The 18,519-nt window shown below is 37.3% G+C and overlaps 2 protein-coding genes and 1 long non-coding RNA gene across 4 annotated transcripts; 1 reads left to right on the top strand and 2 right to left on the bottom strand.

Annotated features, from left to right (window-relative positions):
• Positions 1-1,157: 1,157 nt before the first annotated feature.
• On the bottom strand, positions 1,158-6,707 carry asb6 (ankyrin repeat and SOCS box containing 6). 2 transcript variants are annotated; one of them, XM_084390501.1, is made up of 7 exons: positions 6,653-6,707; positions 5,914-6,050; positions 5,650-5,822; positions 5,455-5,561; positions 3,129-3,237; positions 2,933-3,019; positions 1,158-2,491 (listed from the first exon to the last, which is right to left on the bottom strand). In XM_084390501.1, exons 1-7 carry the CDS (start codon positions 6,683-6,685, stop codon positions 1,761-1,763), a joined length of 1,377 nt encoding a protein of 458 aa, XP_084246627.1. In that variant the 5' UTR covers positions 6,686-6,707; the 3' UTR covers positions 1,158-1,760. The 2 variants fall into 2 exon arrangements, with proteins under 2 accessions (XP_084246627.1, XP_084246628.1); XM_084390502.1 differs by having other exon boundaries at positions 6,515-6,662.
• Positions 6,708-7,307: 600 nt separating this feature from the next.
• Positions 7,308-13,975, bottom strand: wdr13 (WD repeat domain 13). The gene is made up of 10 exons (XM_084389691.1): positions 13,876-13,975; positions 12,812-12,890; positions 12,448-12,679; positions 12,030-12,139; positions 11,810-11,940; positions 10,592-10,899; positions 9,134-9,314; positions 8,865-9,006; positions 8,661-8,779; positions 7,308-7,946 (listed from the first exon to the last, which is right to left on the bottom strand). The coding sequence occupies exons 1-10, from the start codon at positions 13,964-13,966 to the stop codon at positions 7,762-7,764; spliced, it is 1,578 nt and encodes a 525-aa protein (XP_084245817.1). The 5' UTR covers positions 13,967-13,975; the 3' UTR covers positions 7,308-7,761.
• A 974-nt stretch (positions 13,976-14,949) lies between these two features.
• LOC311277910 lies at positions 14,950-16,101 on the top strand. Its single transcript, XR_014625348.1, has 4 exons — positions 14,950-15,039; positions 15,207-15,238; positions 15,339-15,408; positions 15,697-16,101. It is a non-coding gene; the product is annotated as an uncharacterized lncRNA (long non-coding RNA).
• Positions 16,102-18,519: the final 2,418 nt, after the last annotated feature.

Here is an 18,519-nt window from a genome sequence, read left to right as displayed (position 1 = left end):
TGAAGTGTACATATGAAGTAGACTCGCTCCCTCGATTTGTCTGTCCATATAAACTTCCCTTGTCCACTTCATGAAGTGGAACTTCAAAATGGTGGCAGGGATTCCCCCGAGGGAAGTGCTTAGGGAAGTTCGCAAGTGCATCTTAAAGTGGACTGGAACGCAGCCTGGAAGGTTGCCGTTTGGTCTGTGTGAGGTAATCGAAGCTGCTAAGAATGAGCTGTTGTAGCTCCACCCTCTGTGCCGGGAGCAGCAGCTCATTTGCATTTAAAGGGACACATAAAAAAGTGACAACTTTAACATGCTATATAAAAAATATCTGTGGGTTATTTTGAGCTAAAACTTCACATACACACTCTGGGGACATCAGAGATTTATTTTACATTGTGCGAAAAGGGCATTATACCACCCCTTTGATGGTATAATAATAATTTGATGGGGAGATTTGATACTTCAAAAGCAAGATTACAAACATATAGGGGCGGTTTAAATTAAGCCAGGAGTAGGCCTTAATCTAGAATAGTTATTCGTGTCTTAAAAAAATGGCTTTCTGTAACACAGATTAAGTACGGATTAGTTACACCTGGACTATGGAGTCCTGAACTAAAATAAACCAGATTAATTTAAAACCAACTGTTCTAATCTGAATTAGCATGATAGAGGTTGCCTATAAAACATGGAATGAACCAAGAAAAGCTTAAAATTGCATGGAACTGAGAAGCAAATCCAAGGAAACAATGGAATCAGAAAAAGACTGCAATCAAAAACAAAAAAAATACTAAACGAGCAAATTATGTTTTAAGCAAGCTAAATAAACTGCACACACCAGCTATGGAATAAACGAAAAGAAATGCTGGAAGTCTGTTTGTAATATATGTATAATATATATATATATATATGTGTGTGTGTGTGTTGTGTGTATCCAAGTAATGCACATGTCCACTTTGAAACACAATGTTAATCTGAAGTTAAACCTGCCTCCTGGTAGGTTTAATTTAAGCCTCGAATTAGTCCTGGAGTAACTCTAGTCTTCCTCCAGGAAATTAGCTTATTAAACTCTGGACTAAACTAAATCTAGGACTATTTAAAGCCTTGACCGAGAAAGCAGATTTCTGTTAATCTGGTTTAAAGGGCAATTTTAGTCTAGGATTAGGCTTAATCTCTGTTCGGGAAACCACCCCATAGCCTCATATTTTAATGATGTACAAGAAGTCAAAACAGCTTCAAACTATATTACAAACACACGCGCACACACACACAGTACAATGCAATAGAGCCAAACATTTCTTCAATTCTCCAGCTACAAAGTTGATCTTGTTAAGGCACATTAAGTATATCATATAAATGATAATACAAAAAAAAAAAAAAATGGAGACTGATTCCAATCAGCAACTCCGAATCACTTACAAATCATCTTAAAAAATAGACACACATAAGTACAAAGCACATAACGCAGTGATGCTGCATAATATTAAAGATTCAACTGTAAACAATTATCCCTTTTCATACTGAAAGAAACTACAAAACAAACATAAAATTACCTGGTAATATGTAATACAGTGAGGTTACTGCATTTTGGCACAGAGAACACTTATTTGAATGACAATTATAAGACTTATATTATACATATTTTTGTTAGTTTCCCACTCTCGGATCAACAGACAAATGATCTTTCTGCATGCTGATTCAAATGATACTGAATGCAGAGGTCATTAAGGGCTCCATATTTACAACCACACACACAGTTCGTGAGGATCCGCCTCTCAGCGTGGAGAACGTCGAGGTTTGAACCTGTCCCAGCCGGGTCTGTTGGTCCAGCAGTTCTCTGGGAGCAGCAGGTCCTTCAGTCTGTCTGGCAGTGGCAGGGCTTTCACCTTCTCCTCAAAGGGCCACGGCTGCAGACAGCGGCGGATCAGTCTCCGGCAAAGGCATCTCAGTGGCAGCGGCCGGCTCTCTTGGTCCTCCAGTTTGCTGTAGAGCTCCAGCAGGGGCTGATGGGTAGAAACCTGGTCTAGAACGGGCAGTTGTGAGCGCGGGAAGAGAGGAGGAATGACAGGAGAGCAGATCCTGGCCAGATCCAACAGCACTTCAGCTTTGGCTAAAACATCAGCCAGCTCGGCGGCATCTAAAGGCTCACGGAGAGCTTCAGCGAGACGCGTGAATATCAGTTGTTGACCCGTCCAGAAGGAGGCGCTGTGGTGAGAGCAGACGAAGGAAGCGCCGTGCTGGAGTAGAAGGGCGGTCAGGGGAAATAGCAAGTCGAAGTTCTCCAGAATCGTGTAGGTTAGAGAATGTTCCCACTCTTCCCCGTCGGCAGCGTTCAAGCAGCAGCTGGGATCGGCACCGTGGCTGATCAGAAGATGTGCCGCGCGGGTACAAAAACGCCCGATCTCCTTCGCATCCTCCACGCTGCTGTCCAGAGCCTCCTTCACCAGGAAGATCAGAGAGGACATGGGGGTCTCGCCATCATGTGTGGTGGCGTCCACATCTGCACCTGCACAGGACAGATTTGTGTTTAGAAACACAATAAGAAATAAGAATAAGTGGTTTGATATTTTTTACTTTTAGATTGCTGTAAAAAAAAATGTAAAGCAAAAAAAAGTCTATTTAAAAAAAAAAAAAAGAAAACATTAAAAAATATATACATACAGGCAAATCAATTATACTACATATAGGTAGTATATAGGTCATATTACACCACAAAATAAATTTATATATATAATTTATTTTGAGGTGTTAATGACCTATATTATATATTATATTATATTCAAATAATAAACAGTTATTTTAAATTGTAATAATATTTCCCAATATTACACTTTCAACATTACAATAACAACTATATCAAATCTTTCAGTTTAAGTCAAGATTTGAGATTTCTGAATAAATCTGTTGCCTAATGCCAGAACTGCTGTTTTAATGTCCAGTGAAGCACCTCTTTGTAGAAGCAGCTCTATATTGTCCACATTATTGACTGTGAGTCCATCACTGCTGGCCAGAGCATGAAGCAGTGCAGTTTTTCCTGCAAAAGCGCAAGCATGTGCAACACAATAAACAGAGAGTTAGAATCAAATGAAATATATCAAGAAACCACAAACATTCTACATTGTTAGATGAGTTAAATAAAATACCATTCTTGTCTTTCGCATTCACATCAGCACCCAAGTCCAGAAGCACACGCAGACACGGCAGCTTATCCGCCTCCTCGCTGGCCAGGTCGAGAGGGCTGCTTTCATGAATCTATTGCAGAGATGAAAAAGTGCCACAAAAAGTATTATTGCATGACTATTGTTACGTCCTGGGGACGTATTATGTAAGAAGTGTTTATGATATGTATTTTACTTTGTTAAATATTGTTGTTGTTGTTATGTGCTCTGTTCTGTCTCTCCCTCACTCTGCTTCCCTTGCAGTTAATTAGCCACACCTGATACTCGTAAGGAGTGTTACACAGCTACGCTATAAGAGAGCAGACTGAACACTGCTTGGAGAGGTTCACTTCTCCCCTGCACCAGACTTGTGTGTTGTAGTAACCGAGTGTGAAATTGTTTGTCCTGTTGTGAAATTGGTGTATTGCAGTTCATCTTTTGTGTGTGCTTGGGTGTCAAAACAACATTATAGCTTTGTTATCAGATAGTGATTTTTTCTTCTGCATTTTGCTTTCTAACTTTGTTTCGGTATTAAAAGGTATTGTATTTATATTTTTTAAAAAATGTTTTACCTCTTATGGAAAGCAGTAGGGAGATTGAGTTACCTTTTTCTTTTGTAATGCATTAATCCCTGTTTTTGGTTAGTCGGGGAGTGGAGGGAAGCTTATGTTGTTTATTTCTTTTCTTTTATCTGTGTAGGTCATTTAGTTCTCCTTCCAATAGTAAGTTTCCTCTTTTGTTTGTTGTTTTGGTGACCTTCTGAAGATTGAACACTTCTACACAATAAATCTTTACGCTTGTATCAAGTTTTGGCAGGGGACTGAAGGGAACCCTCCACATTTAAGTTTTGATTTAATTTAATCCTGTTATGCTCTCCCAACCCTTGACGGGGAGAACTTGTAACACTGTGACAGTAAATGCTACTTTAAAACCCTTAAACAGGCAAGAGTAGAAAATGATAAGCAACAAATAATTTCATGTCATTTTTTATATCATCTGGACTTAAAGGAGCTGTATGTAAGAAATGTATTTCAATTAATCATAAAATGGCCCTGATATGTCACTAGACATTAAGAAATCATGTTCATTTCAAATACTTATATCACTGACAACAGTAGTCCGGCCAGGATATTGTCATTTAAAAAGTGAAGTTGCAGCCCTCAACTGATGTTGATGTTGTCATGTTGTGTTTTGGCCTGAAGCGCCACCCTCCACCTATCTTCCAATCACGAAGTCAGTAGTGTTTCGGCATCCGGGTTGCCAGCTCAGCTCTAGTTACCACAGCTGCAGCTACAAACGTTCGTGCTGGATCCTGCAGCCTATCTGGCAACCTCGAGTCAGGGGGGAGGGGGAGGGGATACACCGCTCTACAGTAATTTGAAAGTGATTGCAGTACCAGTTTTGGCCACAATCTTACATACGGCTCCTTTAAGTAAATCATATTCATTGAAAAATTTGATGTATTTTGGATTTTAGGAGTTGTGACTCCCAGATCACATTGCCTGTTTAGGGTATAAAAAAAAGGACCAAATCTATAACTGTAACTGCCATTGCATGTTTAAAACAATTATATCCTATACTTCAACTCATATAAAATTGACATATTATATATCATTGGAAAGCTTACAAACTCAAGATTCAGCCTGTGAAAACTGTTTTGAAATCGGACCTTGCGTTACCATAAAAATGGTAGAAATAAATTGGTAAAATGGTTAAAAAAAATTGGATTTAGGCTGACTAACTGATCACAGATAACTTGAAGCAAATCATGTGACCAGCATACTCAAGACAGACAGGCTGTATCAGTTTAACCTGTAAATTTTATAATTTGTTACAAAAAAATACCTCAGAATACAAAGATTGTTACAAAAATGTTAAGCCCTTTTTTATACCCAAAAGTGGCAATGTGACTCAGGTGTAACATATATTTCAAAACGTGCTAAATAACAACATGAACAACATTTTTATAAATGTTCTTTTTCAGCACCTTAAGACAATGTTCATAATTAATGTTAGCAGTGTTAGTATTATTTTTTTCAAAAGAAAAGTACGTTTTATATATATTTACTTATTTTAAAATCTGAATGTCCTGCACCACTGGCAGCCATGTTGGATTTAGGTCAGGCTGACTAATTAATCACAAAATGTTTTAAACAAATCATGTGACCAGCATACTCAAGACAGACCAGGCTGTGATAAATGATAAAAGGATTTGATGAAAAAATCATTCTTACACCCCAAAAAAGATGACAAAAACTATGTTACACCCAGATCACATTGCCAGTTTTAGGGATAAGACACGTGTTCTCACCCTGTCCCTCTTGTTGATTTCAGCTCCGTGAGATATCAACATCTGCACCATGTCTGGCTTGTTCCTCAACACTGCAATGTGTAAGGGGTTGTAGTACGATACAGGGTCTGGAACCATAACAAAAAGTTTTGAGATGATAATGAGGTTTATCAGAATCACAAAATCAGGATGTATTCGTCTTTAGCATCTCCGCACCTTCAAAGTTGAGATCCGCTCCGTAACGCAAGAGCACCTTTGCTGCGCCGACCAACCCGAGATCAGCCACTCGAAACAGGGAGTAGCTGATTCCCTGCATAAAGACGGGAGACTGGGACTCTCTATCCAGAAGCTCCACAAGAGTCCTTGAGATGCTTTCTTCATCTTCTTGTCTGTGAAATACAGCATGTCAAAATGCAGTGCATACAATTCTGTCATCGTCAGCTCACTGCAGTGTCTTTAAAGTGCAGTTGAGATGCTGACCTGCGCTGGGTTTCTCCTCCTTCTGTTCCCAGGACACTCATCACAGCATCCACCAGCGGCTGGTACTCGTACACGATCCTCCTGAACCCGTGGAGGAAAGGCATATTCTGTTCCCTCTGTCCCACGGTCTCTTCACGCTTTAAAACAGTACAAACTCATGCAATATTCCAAAAAATATATAAATCAAGTCAGTAAAACATAATGCACACATTATATAATGCACTAAAGATCTTGCTTGGAGACTGAGTCACATATCAGTATTTGTTTGCGACAAATAAACAATTTTTATGAAATAGTTATGCAACAATTGGGGCATATAAATATATATTAAGACTATGATTACATAAGAAGCAACCATTAAATCCTTTTCAATTTTTTAAATAATGCATATCCATGAAAGAGAAGGGACTCGTTTTATCAGATGGACCACACCTCTAAAAGAACGGCCAGCTCGATGATTCACATGCATGAAAATATAAACTATTTTAACTCTTTGTAAAATGTCTTTATAATAACAGAGTCTGAATTAATAGAAAATAAACCTATAAACCAGATTTATTCATTTTTGTGAGGTGTTTTATGTAGTGGGTTCTTTACTTGCCTGCTAGCGGTCTACCTCTTACTATACAGTAAGTAATCAATGTTCAAGGCTCCTAAAATGTATTTTTTTTTTTAACAATATATATTTATACCATTTGCGTTTCATTCATATATTTGTTTGTTTTCTCTTTAAGCTTACCCACTGTAGAACCGGAAGTAGTTCCTCCCACATGTTACAGTGTAGCTGCCGTGAGAGAATTGCTCCCTTTCAAAATAAAAGCACATGAAAAAAGTGTGCTATGTATATTTAAAACATGTTAATTTCAAAATAAAAGCCTTAACATTTAAAAATGGCAACGAGGTTTATCCGAGGCACAAGTGTGAGTCTGAAGTCACCAAATATTCTACTAAAAAAAAATATTTAGAAATAAATACATTTTATAGGCACCAATTTATTTATGATGCTAGAAAATACTTTAAATATATTGAAGAAATATTGTCACCGGCATTAGCACAGAGTAATATCAATACTAAAGAAATACATGTAAAATTACTACCTTGAGGAGATCTATTCATATTTAAAACTTGAAAATATAGGCTAAATTTGCACTGAAACCACAACCAAATGCTTAAAATATCATAAGTCACAAATCTAAAATCAAGTCTCCATCTCTCTTAACTGGTAATATGTACAATAGTGCTCAAAACAACAAATCATTTAGTTCAAAAAAGGATTTGAACTAAACTTAATTTATGCCAACACCTAAAAGCTACTTTGATTTAAGGTTGCCAATCTTGCCATTAAATAAAAAACGTGAATAAATCCAAGGAAAACACAGAGAGACCAAATGTAACTTAGTGCTTAGTGTGAGTAAGTTTATTGAGTTCAACAAGGCATAAATACAGTAGTGTTATTGTGCAAGCGAACACAACTTCAGTGACACATTGTCTCAAGCGTTCTCATTCTCTCACACTTACTCACAAAGACACACAATGCACAAAGGTGAACAAATTATTATATTAACATCTCCTCTCTTAAGTTACACATTTATGACTGCAAAGCACTGATGAAGTGCACATAGTCACAATCAAGCATCACATCCCGAAACAACAACAATAGAAATATCAGCCCTAAAACAAAGATAAGAGAATACAAGTTTCTTTCATGGTCCACATGAGTTAGCTCAGACTCATTCAAAACATCACAGTCACCACACATTTACAGTAGGAGTTTCATTGCACGTGATTCAAGCCAGCCTGCATGAAAGATGCTGTAGCCAAGGTAGCGAAAGCTTGGAGTCGCTGTGATTACTTCTGCTCCCGTCTCCAGATGATCACCATTCCGGTGGCGTCAGAGGAGGCTAGCAGGCTTTCGTCGCAGTTGAAGCTCACGTCCAGGACGGGCACGCTGTGACCCTGCAGCTTGTTAACAATGGCCTTAGTGTTGCGCTCGACGTCGAAAAAGTAGACGCATGCATCCTCGCTGCCAGTGACTACATGAGAGAAAGTATATATGATTGATCAATTTCAATAGTTTGAAATTAGCATGTTGCTAACCTAATAACATATAAAATCACATATACATAACCATTCAAAATAAAAAAAAATTGGAAAGAAATGAACACTTTTTTCAACAAGGATGCATTAAATTGCTCAAAAAAAGTGACATTTATAATGTTGTTTTTCTGTACTTTCTATTAATCAAAGAATGCTGAAAATATATGCCAGTTTCACAAGAATATTAAGCAGCACAACTGTTTCCATCATCGATAATAATAAGAAATGTTTCCTGAGCAGCAAATCAGCATATTAGAATGATTTCTGAAGGATCACGTGACGCTGAAGTAATGATGTACGCAGAAAATGTATTCATTTTAAAATATATTAACATAGTTATTTTAAATTGAAATAATTTTACATAGTTTTTACAGTATTTTTATCAAATAAATACAGCCTTGGAGAGCATAAGAGACTTATTTTAAAAATCTTACCGACCCCAAATTTTGAATGGTATATACTATATAGCACACAAATATTGGTTAAAATAGTCCGTTTTTAAATATATTAAACTATTTTTATTGCTATTTCTTGCCTTTAATGACTAGTGTTTAAGCAGACACTAGTGTTAAAAAACAGAAATTACAGTGACCCTATTTTCAGTTGCTGAATGTAAACGGTCACAGATGAGATGATGATTCGGGTCTTACCAACACAGGCTCCCTGTCTGAAGGACATGAGAGGACAGAAGATGCTGTGCAGCGGTTGGGATCCTTGTTGGATGGGGAAACTCCTCTTCAGCTGTAGAGTCCCCTCATTATCCACGACCCTGTCAATACCAGTTCCACACTGATCAATAATCAGCTTAGCCAAAAGAAAGTGACAATATGGATTGCCGTTAAGTGCATTCTAACCTGTAGAGCAGCAGTTTGTTTACACAGGCGTTGACGAGCAGCGACGGATCCCGAGCCTCTCGACTGATCCATGAGCGGGCTGAGATACTGGAAATAGAGCTGCCCTCATTCACCACCAGTCTCTTAGCTTTGGTCAGTTTTCCTGTGGAAGAAGAACCTTGACTTTACTTAAACACCAATATATCAACTCTACTCTCATCTACATTACTATGGTTTCCAGATTTTCCCCCAAAATCACAATCTGGGCCTGACATGCAACATCTTTGTACCTGTGGCCATGTCAAAGAGGAAGGAGAAAATGCTTCCCCTGTCATCGCCAGCCCACAGGATTCTCCCTGGTGCATCGAACGAGAGAGAAAGCACTCGACCCGTCAGTTTGCTGGAGCCTCCTTTCACTTTCTTCCCAGTGGAGATGTTCACCACCTGCAGGTGATGTTTGCTGTTGCCAACCTGGGCACAGATAACAAAAGACACATTTTATATATCATAACGACTTCAGAAAACACATTATCATTCATATTTTTACAATTTACTAAAATGTTGTAGTGTTGCACTAGCTTTGTATAGTAACATATGTAGACACAAATAAAAGGGAAATTACATATTGTTGAAAATTGAAGTGAATATGGAAAGCTTTGTGTTATAATTGAAACACGTGAGTCTGAGTTTGTTTGGAGCATTCACATTAAGACAAAATAACTACAGAAGTGAAGAGAGCATGAAAGATATAATCAAATTTTAATATAACCGAGTTTCTTTAAGCATGCCACATTGCAGAGATGTTTTATAGGTCGCCCAACTCACCCAACACATTTATGCCTTGTTGAACTCAATACATTTAATCACACTAGCTGAATTAAACTACATTTGGTCTCTTTATATTTAGTACAATTACCCACTATTGCACACAAAGTACCCTTTTTTGGCTGGTGGTACATACATATCACACCCTAATAGGATTACTGAAAGGGCCGATGGTATTTATTACCACAGTATTTCATCAGCATAAACAATTCCATTTCCCCCAAAATTATCCCATTCTAGGGGGTGGAATTCTTAATATTTGTTTCTTGGGAACAGGTAAAAATGTGAAATGCCTTTCCTCTATAGTCTTTTAGATAAACATAATATTGCAGTTCTGCAGTATTACAAGATGTATGGTCACTAGAAAAAAAACATCTGTAATTACACTCCTGTTCAATAGTTGGGAGTCAGCAAGATTTTTCTTTTTTTTAAAGAAATTAATATTCAGCAAGGATGCATTAAATCGATCGAAAGTGTTAGAAAAGACTTTTACATTGTTACAAAAGATTTCTATTTCAAATAAATGCCGTTCTTTTGAGCTTTCTACTCATCGAAGAATCCTGGAAAAAAAATGTCTCATGGTTTCCACAAAAATATCAAGCAGCACAACTGTTTTCAACATTGATAATAATAAAAATTAGTTTTTTTAAGCTGCAAATCAGCATATTAGAATGATTTCTGAAGGATCATGTGACTGCAGACTGGAGTAATGATGCTGAAACTTCAGCTTTGCATCACAGGAATAAATTACACTTTAAAATATATTAGAACAGAAAGAAGTTATACAATATTACAGTTTTTACTGTACTCTTCGATCAAATAAATGCAACCTTAAAGTTTAAAAAAATTTAAAATCCTACCGACCCAAAACTTTTGAACAGTAGCGAATATCGGAAACAATAATGGTTGCCATTTGGGCTCACCACAGTCAGGTTGTTGTTCATGGGCTGAAAAGTGCAGCACAGCAGCTCACTGCCCTCTGGGTCGACCACCTCCCGGATACAGCGGCCATCCTCTGTGTTCCAGATACGCAGAGTGCCATCTTTGGACGTGGACACAATGATGTCATTGCTAAGCGACCAGGCAAAGTCAGTCACGGGCCCAGCATGACCTTTCAGTGTCACCTTTACAGTTGGTGGAGGTGGGGATAGTGTCATGATTGACAATGTTCCATCCAATGAGCAGCAGGCGAGGAGGTGTTTATCATCATTGGCAAACTGCAATCGGGGAACTGAGGAGATAAAATAATTAAAGGTTAAATGAGAGGGTAAAAACAACAGTCCAGACCAAGGACTGATGGCTGTTTTCAAACATTTACATGCATGCACAGAAGAAGGCTAGCACCGGAAAATGATCAAATGCGCTTCTTAGTCAAAATGGTGGCCTTGACGAGGTGCTCATCTAAATATAGTTGGTCATATCTAAGGTGCAAATAGATATATATGCTAGATTGGTGAAATAGACACAATGCAGGAATTAAAAAAACAATATTAATCAAATAACAATCTGAACAAGAACAAATAAAAAACCAGTTGCCGCTTTTCATTTATTTTGTTGTCCTTTGTCCGTCAGTGTTTTCTTGAAAAATTATTAATGAGCTGTGGTATCAAAATTGGTATCAAGGCTAGTGGTCGACTGATATATCGGTCAATATATGGCACTTCCTATTTATCAACATCATCTGATTTACTTTTTTGTTGTTGTTGATGAGTGACTTTTATTTTGAAAGTTTTATTTTATTATAAAAAATACTATAATAGGATTACAAAATCAAGAAGTTGCTATATCAAATATAAAAAGTTTAATTATTTTTTAAATTAAAAATTTTTTTAATTAAATTAAAATAATTGAAATTGAATTACGTTATAATATTTTTTTCATATTGCTTAATTTACTAATTATTTCTAATTAAGTAAATATTATGCAAATAAATATCTAGCAGGCAGCAAGTGTTATTTACTATCCTTAAATTAAATAGTGTGATATCATATATATTGGCTTTATATCAGAAATCTGCCACCCTGTTCTCTAAAAATTTATATCGGTTGACCGCTAATCAAATATTGTGAAATGGTGCTGGTATTGACTACAGAAATTTTGGTTGGACACAACCCTAGTTGTGTCATTAACATCTCACTCACCAGCTGAGTCGACATGCTGGTCAAAGATGTGGTGCATGCCGGCAAAGGCGTAGTTCTCACTGAGGGTGGTGTCACCTGCCATGGCCCGACTGGCTTCTGCCACCGAGGTGGGCACCAGGCTACCTGGAGGCCTGGCACATAAGATGTTCCCAGAGACTTATTTATACACAGTGCAAACACGAAAATAATTAGCAAAGTAGCTAAGGTTAGTGGGGCTTACCTTTCATCATACACCGCCCTGTTCATCTGGGCTTGTAGCTGGTATGAACCACGGCTTACTGATCTCCGGTGGCCTCTGGCACCTTGAGCCCTGGGATCCTCCTCAAAGTCCTGAAAAAAAGATGAAAAAGAGAATAAAAAAGACCAAGAAAAGAGAAAAGCAGGCAGCAATGGAGGGTGATTTTAGAGTTTAGCACTACAGCAACATAAAGCCCATCATGCACAAAAGAGCTCGCAATCTACATGCACTGCAGCTCTCACACAACACATTGACCTGGATCTGGATTGCTATTTATATCTACGACTGTCTTATATATACTATCTTGCCCTCTGAATGTGTTTTTGTGGGGCTTATTTCAGCCCAGAACTCCTAATCCACATTTCTCGAACCCTCTTCCCTGTTTCTGAATGCACCTAACCTCCATGCGATCCAGTGTGGTGCGGGAACTGCGCACACTGCTGGCTCTGAAGCTGCTCTGCTCTGACAGAGGCCCGTAACGCAGGGCGAGCAACTGACTGCGCAGACGCAGATACTGCCTGCGCAGCCCCGGCTCAAAGCCACACTTGGCATTCTCGCGGAGCAGCTGGCTGCGCCGGCGGATGTACTGTGTGCGGAACTGGGGGAACGTAGGTGTGCGGTAAGCATTGTACCTGAGGAATAAGACAGGGAGAGGCAGAGAGGCATAGAGAATAATATAAGACATGATTAGTCCCTACACACGTTAAAAATAAATGCACACATGTATGCATGGAGTCTCACTCCAATGACAATCTTGCACACACCTTGCGTCCACTGCCAGCACCTGCTGCCAAACTGCAGCCATGAGATCCTCAACACAGAGAGATGCAGGAAACACGAGGTCTGCAGAAAAGACACATACACTGTTATATAAATCAATAATAAATAACTAAAGAAGATGTCAGAGCCTTATTTGTATCGTTCAGTTGAGATATGATTCAAATTTTCTATTTGTAATTGTTGTTAAAAAAATGACAAGAGACACAAAATAACACAAATAAATGCTAATCACAACTTAATAATCATCTAACTCAATGATTTTCAAACTTTTTGAAGCTAAAGACCCCAAAGGAGATGATCTGCTTGTGAGACACCCAGTTTTGTAAACATAAAGGCAGCTGTGTAAAAATCTATAATGTTACTCTGTGTGGAAAATATAATTATTCCCAAAATACAAATTTGGCTTTTTACATTGTCATATTACTACAACAAATTGTTTAAATAATATCTGGAAAATATTTACTTTTAGTTGACAACTTACATGAGATTAAGTTTTCCACACAGACTTTTAATTCTATCTTTTTTATACAACTATTTATGAGAAAAAAAAATGTATACAAAATAATAGCACATGATTTCTGACCAGTCTTTAGAAAGCAGAATGAAATTTATTGCATGCAACCGTAAAAAAGAATTACGTGAAAAACGTATTTCATTAATACGTTAACTCTGACAGCACTAAAAACACATACATCCAGCGTCAAATTACAACTAGCATGCTATTCTTGTTTCTCAAACACACTAGTACACCGAAACATGACTAACGTGAACACAATGTTTATAATTAATATATAATTTCAAAATGATTCATATTTATACACAACCCAAACAAACAGTTTGTTTTAAAATCAATGTTTTGACGCATTCGCCCCAGTTAGCAGGGATGCTAACAACAACAGCAGCTGCACAACGAATAATAATAATAATTAAAAAAAAAATCATGTCAATCACACAGAAGCTACAATATCTAGCGAATAACATTTCTGAATGCCTTTATCTTATTGAAACTTAATGTCAATGTATCATTTTATACTTAAAGGACACCTACCGTGCGAGATTCTCACCGGTTCATTCTGTCTGAAGGGACTGGCGTGATCACGTGACCGACCCGCCCTGACAGCAGCTGATCTGCATATCATTGACGTCCCTGCAGCGCGTGTAATGAGGACTGTCAAATGATTTGTATGTTGTTAAAGATTGAAAGATAAGGCCGAGTGACTTGGCAACGAGAATTGATGTTTACATGTATGTAGAGTAAAAATTTATTTTAAGTGCATATAGAATCAGTCAGTAGTAAGTGTTCAAGTTCAACTGCATGACAGATGTCTCAAGAGAAAGGCTCACAAACTCCAAATATCCATATTCATATATAAACTAAATATTTTTCTAAATATATATTTTTTAAATCTTTATTTTATTTGTGACTAATAATTTAGAGCAGGGTATTATTATTAACCACATAAATTCCATTATTTTCTGAATCAGAAGATAATCGATTTATTTTTATTATTATAAATATTTTACTTTTTGATATTCTTTTCTTTTCTTAGTGCCAGGTTAGGATATGAACATTTGGCTTTTTGTATAGGTATCAATACAATTTTAAGTTCCAACTTCATTAAATCTAAATAATAAAATTATTAACCACATAAATTCCATTTATTTTAATATTTTTCTTCATATAAATATCTTATATTTTTCCTTTATTTTATTTATTTATTTTATTTGTAGGATATGTCTGAACATTTGCCTTTGTGTATAGTTGTCAATAAAATTCTAGTCCCATACTTCATTAAACCTGAAGATACAACATTGTCCTGATAAAACTGCAGAACATAGTCAGAGCTCAGAGACTGTTAACCTGCAGTTTAACACTAAATTTCAAACTGGATATTAACATTTCAAAATCAAGAATTCTATCCGGGATGAGGAAAAGGCTGCGGGAGCGAACCTTCGATTTGCAAAATAAAAGGATTAACTGTACAAAAGATATGATTCCACCTGAGCTCAGCAGAGGCCCGTGACAGGACAGTGCTGAGGCACAGCTGACGGGGCTCTTTACTTGTTCCTGACGCTGTTTCCCGAAGGGGCCCCGTAAGTGGAGTCATTCAGTGGCCGGGGCCATAAATGAGGGCCGCGCCAGCGCTCAGCACTGCTTATTCTAAAAGGACGCAAAGACCTTGGAGCGCAGCCAAAATGCCTGGAACAAAAGGTAGATATTGAAGAAAAGCTTTCAGATATATTTTTAATTAAGATTGTAACATGCAAAACTGTCATGAAATATTTACACCTTTCATTTAGACTTTTACAAACTCCAAAACACCACAGTAGTAAATTAAACCAGGCACACAAACAGTAATGTCCTGAATGTTTTAACAGGTAACAAGGGGGATAAGAAATCCGCTACCAAGGTAAAAGAATTGCCCACAGCAGACCCATTGCACATACATGCATAATTAATCTTTAATTGCTTTCTTGAGATTGAATTTCGATTTGCTTGTCTTCCTGTAGCAACCTCAGAGTCCTAAGGAGCAGCCGAAGAAAGTTGATGAGAAAGGAGATGACACCAAAAAGCAAGGAGGTAAATATTGACAATAGGCCTGCAGTAGACATTTCAGCTGTGCATGAAACAAAGCAAAAATGTCAAAACACTTCTATAAAATGATTGTTCAGAATTGAAACGTAAAATGGTTTTCATGGCTTATAAGTAAATGTTTGTCTGACAAATTTGAGCAGTGTGTGAGAAATGCCACATCTTGACACAAATGAGAGAGGAGATTGCGCATTTCTATCTTGCTCTCAGGGACAATTTTATTACACTCGCTATGTTTCCAGTCAAGGTATCTGTCTTTGTGTCTTCCCCTCACAGGACAGCCAAAGGGAGAGAAACAGTAATTTCCAGGCCTTCGTGAAGCTGGCTCTGGAGACTCTCCTGGGCTCTTGTCGACGCAAGCATGAGGGCCCTCGTGGTAGGCAGGGCTGAGGTCTGCTCCTCACACCAGCCAGCCAATCAACAGCATCCATTCGACTATCGCTAGACAGAGCTCGGCCTAAGCCTCCGTCGTCTGTCCCTTCTGTACCTTCTCACACGGGTCTCAGGTCTGAATAACGCTGCTGATTTGCTCATTGGAAGTCGGGCCGTTATCCCAGGATTCCAGAGACTCTGTGACCCCGCCCTCATCTGCTCACATTTGACTCCGCCCGTGTCATAGTTCACAACTGTGCTGTACATAAATGAACTGAGTTACAAATAAACATGATTTCATACACTTGCCATCATTTGGAATTTTGACTCTTTTCCCCCTCATTTTTAAATCCAAATATTCACTTAATCAAAATAGCCTACTGTAAAAACAGTAATATTATGAAATTTTATTACAATTTAAAAAACCTTTTTTCTAATTTGATATATTTTAAAAATGCCATTTCTTCCTGTGATGACAGCTTTATTACTCCAGTCTTCAGTGATCCTTCAGAAATCATTCTAATATGCTGATTTGGTGCTAAAGAAACTTTTATGATTATTGTCAATGTTGTGCTGCTCTTTTGTGGTGATACAAACAGCGATTCAAGTACAGCATACAACTTTATGAATGTCACTTTAATGCACCCGTATATTGATGAAACACAAGATTATTTCTTTGGAATAACGTACACTAATTATTCATTTGCATGTACTAAAAACAAATAGGTTAAATTGTGATTTTATGCTGGTGTTTGATATTTAGTCAAACAAATCCCAATTCCTCATTCAATCAATTTTACAGCTACATACAGTAATTCTATAATAAGAAGATATGTTGTCAGAGGAGCACAGCTACAATAGCCTATTGCTCTGACATCCAATAACATTTGCCTTTTAAAAAAAATCATTTTGCTCATAGCGGCCCCATGTGAACAAATGTCTGGCCAAGTAGACAGCGGACTAAAACAGGCGTAGTGTAACCATGCATTAGAGACAGAGTTCAGGGACTATATGTTATATTAAGCTGAGACATCAAAACAATAGGAGGCATTTGTGCCATGAACAAGTGAAAGGAGGTGCATGTAGTGTTTTAACTAGATCCGGGTTCTGTAAATAAAGCATATAACATGGACGTAGCATACAGTGCTTCTGTTTAATAGAATGCTAGAGAATCTTTCTCTTGACTTAACCGCATTAGACAGATTGTGAGTGTGTGTGTGATAACATATGCAGAGCCACATCCAACGCCATAAACCTGTCAGAGTGATGTGTGCATTTCTCTCCTGATGCACTTCAAAAAATGTGCCATTCATATTTAATATCAAGAAATGAATATTTACTTACAGCAGCTAAGCTATCATATGTGGCCATTTAAACAAAGCTGTCATGTGTTGGATCCGTATAAACCCATATACTGGCTTATTGTTTGAGGGTTATTTTCAGGATTAAACTCATTGAGAGAGATCAGATATAGAATATGAGAGTATATATATATACAGTTTTTCTCAGTCACTTTGGTGCATTTCTCAGATCAGAAATGAACTACTTGTTCAGCCTCCACATCATCTAGTCACTTGTGCACATCATAAAAGCAGTTTCTCGTTCTTTTGGACAAGCTGCGATTGCTTTGGTACATTCATGCAATTGATTAATTGTCTGTGGTTTCCTACATTATCAGTAGCTAATGTCATGTTGCTCAAAATATATTAAATAGTTCTCTGTGCAATAGTCTTACTTACCCCTCAAAACATCTAGTCATTAGTTCATCGTATAAGTCATTAAATGCAAAATGGTTGATAGTTGTCATAAACTGTCAAGCATATTTTCTACATATTTCTATTAGACTTTATGTGCCATGAAGGGCAGGTGAATCTTGACTTTCACTAATGACGAAAATGTAGATCAACCAATGAGAAACTAGTTCTCTGAAATAGCTATAAGTTGCATGTCATGAACCTTCAGTTGGCAAGCATATACTGTATATAGTGCTGCATGCAAAAGCAAAGTTCTGTCTAAGGGGTCTTTCCTGTGTTTGCCTTTCTAATGTTGTATTTTCACCTTTGTGCCCCTATTTCTTTTTCTTTTCTATATTCCAGTAATGTAATATTGTAATGTTGTTGTTTTTGTTGTCAGACCACTAGTAAAAGTGTAACTGTGAATCCTATCCAGTCTCTTTCAATCAATAACTCACGTACAGTAGTGTGTAAATTTGTACTTATGCAATGAATGTATGGCAGAAGAAGTGCTTTGAACATTTCAATACAGTAACTGTCATCCAACTGTTGCCATAGTTTACATCAGGTAATACTAACAGAGTCCAGTGTTTTATTGACAACATGACTAAGCAATTCGACTGTCTTATCCGTACACAATGACACAAGGACTTTTCATTCTGATGGCACTGACATGTTCATTGACACAGATATTTAATTTTGAGAGATGAACTAAGGATTTTGAGCAAGAGACTGGCTTTTGTCATGGTGTTTTGCTATTTATACGAATTGTTTTGAGAAATGCACTTACTGTTTTGCAAATGTCGAGGATGATTCGAGAAATGTACCAAAGCGACTGAGAAAAACTGTAATATAATATAATATAATAGAATATATGTGTGTCTGTGTGTACAGTATGAATATATGTAATGTTTAAGAGAAAACCCATCGATAACTGCTGAAAGAATTTTTGATTTTTCTTATCTTTATAAAAAATACTGTGGTAGCACCACAA

Source organism: Rutilus rutilus (assembly GCF_951802725.1).
Source record: "Rutilus rutilus genome assembly, chromosome: 19".
Lineage (NCBI taxonomy): Eukaryota > Metazoa > Chordata > Actinopteri > Cypriniformes > Leuciscidae > Rutilus > Rutilus rutilus.
The sequence above is the reverse complement of the archived record's forward strand: the minus strand, read 5'-3'. Positions and strand labels throughout refer to the sequence as shown.

What these genes read in the sequence shown, in the direction of transcription:
- asb6 (XM_084390501.1), bottom strand. Translation starts at nt 6,685, where the DNA reads ATGTGGGAGGAACTACTTCCGGTTCTACAGTGG. An exon ending in AGCGGATCTCAACTTTGAAG is followed by an intron (nt 5,562 to 5,649) that starts GTGCGGAGATGC and finishes TTATGGTTCCAG; the next exon opens with ACCCTGTATCGTACTACAAC. An exon ending in AGAGCTGCTTCTACAAAGAG is followed by an intron (nt 2,492 to 2,932) that starts GTGCTTCACTGG and finishes TGTCCTGTGCAG; the next exon opens with GTGCAGATGTGGACGCCACC.
- wdr13 (XM_084389691.1), bottom strand. Translation starts at nt 13,966, where the DNA reads ATGATATGCAGATCAGCTGCTGTCAGGGCGGGTCGGTCACGTGATCAC. An exon ending in CCTCTTTGACATGGCCACAG is followed by an intron (nt 9,007 to 9,133) that starts GTACAAAGATGT and finishes CTTCTTCCACAG; the next exon opens with GAAAACTGACCAAAGCTAAG. An exon ending in AACAAACTGCTGCTCTACAG is followed by an intron (nt 8,780 to 8,864) that starts GTTAGAATGCAC and finishes TGGTATTGACAG; the next exon opens with GGTCGTGGATAATGAGGGGA.